Below are 2997 nucleotides of genomic sequence, written 5' to 3'. Positions count from 1 at the left end.
CGTCGTAATGACATAACCTGAGATGGGCGAGTAAGAGGCAAGATTAACCAAAAAAAAAAAGGGGGAGCAGAAGAAAAGAAATGGAGGAAGAAAAAGCGGCAGCATACTACGACGAGCTTACCAGAAAGGGCGAAGGAGCTGCCAGATTCAAGCAAGGGCTTGGCTTTTCAAGCGCCCCTTCAAACGACGACGTTCCAAAGCGAGGCTCAGCCCTTGCTTCTTCTTCTTCCTCCTTTCTTTCCAAATTCGTCAAAGCTTCCGCCCCTTCCAATTCTAACTCTCCTCCGCCGCCGCCACTGTCGTCGGAGTCTGACAAGCAAGCGTCGCTCCTCTCCATTCAAGACAAGCTCCAGAAAAAGCCCGCCCCCGATTCTTCTAGGGTTCCGGAGAAGAACAGAGATAGGGAACCCGATCGAACCACCAGAAGACGAAGCAGAAGCAGAAGTAGAAGTAGAGACAGATGCAGGGAGAGGGGAAAAGAATCGAGAAGGAGAAGTAGGAGCAGAAGCAGAAGCAGAGAGAGACACCATCATAGAGACAGAGATAGAGATAGAGATAGAGATAGGGATAGGAGACGAAGAAGAAGGAGCAGGTCGAGAAGTAGAAGCGATTCCGATGGGGAGAGGCGGCGTAGAGGGAGACGCAGGAGCAGGAGCAGGAGTAGAAGTGTTTCTCCCCGCAGGTCAGAGAAGAATAGGGGTCGAGATGATAGAAAGAAGGGGAACAATGCTGGGGTTGATTATGCCAAGCTTATTTCTGGTTATGACACTATGGTATCTTCAATCTTCTTCCCCTAAAATAAAAAAAAAAAAAAAAAGAAGGGTTCCAAACCTGTTGCGTGATATCACATGGAGGAAGACTGCTGTGGCGCCCACCCGCGTGTTTGTGCTTGATACTTTGGTTTATTTCAATTTTAATTATTTGTGCCATGCCAAGCTTGTTGTCTAAGTGATGGGAGTAGTAATGGAGCTTATTGTTTGTACTTTGTAGAACTGCTTAGTATTTAGTTAGTTTCTTAAAAGTAAAAATCTTAATTAGTTTTCTCACTTTGCAATTTCTCAAACAGTCATCTGCTGAAAGAGTCAAAGCTAAGATGAAGCTTCAGCTCTCCCAAACTGGTAAGTCTATAGTCCTTATTCAGACTTTGAGGTGGTGCTTTTTGATGCACAGCTTTGTTCTGCATATTCTAATTTGCTTTATGAACCATGAAATGTTCACACTGTCATTGTCATTGATTCTATTATTCTATATATTGCTTATGTTTACTATTGTGGTGATCAAGTGTAAGAACAATTTCCAACAGCTTACTGTGCGAAAATACAAGGTGAACTTGACTTTGCATGAAAATCTCTGGTTGCTGTAGTGTATGACCATGTGGTATCAGAATTTTAGGCTGGGGTTATGAAAAATATTTTACATTCAGACTTAAAGAGAATACAGTAATAGTTACTTATTATTGAGCAAGTGTGCTGGTTTATACATGTACTAACTTGATTTCGTGGGATATTTTTTAATGCAGCGGCTCAAGACTCAGAAAAAGGTAAGGGCTGGGAGCGATTTGAGTTTGACAAGGATGCCCCTCTTGAAGATGAGGAAATTGAAGGTTGAACTTGTTTGCCATTTCATTATTCTAAATAAATTTGCCGAGACTTCTTTATTGCAAATACAATCTGTTTTAAAATGGACAGTTTTTTTAGTCTTCCTATGTTTTCCTGATAATGCAACACAGGGTCCTGAATCCTGATAATGTAAACTTCATTTTTAATTGATCCAATGTTGAGTACTGTTGTTGTGTGCTTGTTAATACCACCAATACTTACTGATTTTAATTGTTCATTGCTTAGTCATGGTGATTCTTCTAATTATTGAATGCCAATGATATTTTTGCATATAAATGATAATGAGTAATGGTGTGGGGTTTGGATTGAAGCCTGAAACTTAATTGAACTGATTGTATTTGCCCACCTATCTGCAGTGGCTGAAGATGATGCTTCCTTGGTCAAGCAAATTGGCCAGAGTTTCCGGTATTCTAAAATAGAGGTATATTCCTCTTCTTATATTCATGAATAGTCAGTTTTGTTCCTTGTTAACATACATGCGTCATCTATGTATGGGAGACTAAACATAGATCGAATCCATTTTCTTATCAAGGCAAGAAGGGAGGAACAAATCCAAGCTGCTCATGATGAAGCAATGTTTGGTGCTTCAGCACTTCCACCTCCTACCAGTACTGACAGTGAGCCTGAAAGGGAGAATGAGAAAGAAGTTGACAAAAAAGCCATTGTTACAAGCCTCTTAAGTGAAGCGGTAAGTGGTTTCTCTGCAGACTTATGTGGATAAGCATGATGAGTCATTTAAGTAATCCTTATATTTGGATTCAGGTGCTGGCCAAGAGAAAAGGATCTTGGCGTGATCGAGTTCGAGAATTATAGATTTCGCACCTTGTGGCTGATGCTGCCAACAGAAAGGCTTGCATAAGTATTTAGAAATATAAACAAGTATTAGGTACCTATGCAACTTTTATATTTTGAGAAGTTGAAGCATATATTTGTAGTTTGACAGGCTATGTGTGCCTCTGTTTGTCATCTCAGAAGAGGGGAAGTGTGGGATGTCTAGAAAGCCTTTTTGTAGATATTCAGTTTCAGTCTTTGTTTAAACTTTCAAGTGAGTAGAACAGAATGAATTAGTTGTTTATTGTTTTCCAAATTCATTCCTTTCCATCCTCGTCGCCTGTGGGGCGTTTAGGCGGTTGGCCGAACTTTTCTCGACTGTCCTCCACCTTGTGCGCAACTTTCATCTAAAGAGACCCCTTTTTAAGCATGACAAGGAAGAATAAGAACAATCAACAACTGAAACATAGGAGAAAAACGCCCTTAAAAGCGCAGTTCCTAGTTCCTGCAGCCCTACCTTCCTTGAGCGCTTTCCGGTGAAGTGACAGGGAACAAAGTGCCAGTGACAAGGAACGTTTCAATTCTTGAGATTTTGTTCTCAAACTTA

The 2997-nt window shown here is 40.8% G+C and overlaps 1 protein-coding gene across 1 annotated transcript; it reads left to right on the top strand.

Moving 5' to 3' along the window:
- On the top strand, nucleotides 1–2710 carry LOC107632976 (zinc finger CCCH domain-containing protein 13). The gene is made up of 6 exons (XM_016336615.2): nucleotides 1–773; nucleotides 1067–1118; nucleotides 1520–1603; nucleotides 1976–2040; nucleotides 2152–2307; nucleotides 2382–2710. The coding sequence occupies exons 1-6, from the start codon at nucleotides 81–83 to the stop codon at nucleotides 2430–2432; spliced, it is 1101 nt and encodes a 366-aa protein (XP_016192101.1). The 5' UTR covers nucleotides 1–80; the 3' UTR covers nucleotides 2433–2710.

Source organism: Arachis ipaensis, chromosome B01 (genome assembly GCF_000816755.2).
Source record: "Arachis ipaensis cultivar K30076 chromosome B01, Araip1.1, whole genome shotgun sequence".
Lineage (NCBI taxonomy): Eukaryota > Viridiplantae > Streptophyta > Magnoliopsida > Fabales > Fabaceae > Arachis > Arachis ipaensis.
Note: the sequence above shows the minus strand (reverse complement) of the source record. Positions and strands in the feature narration are given on the sequence as shown.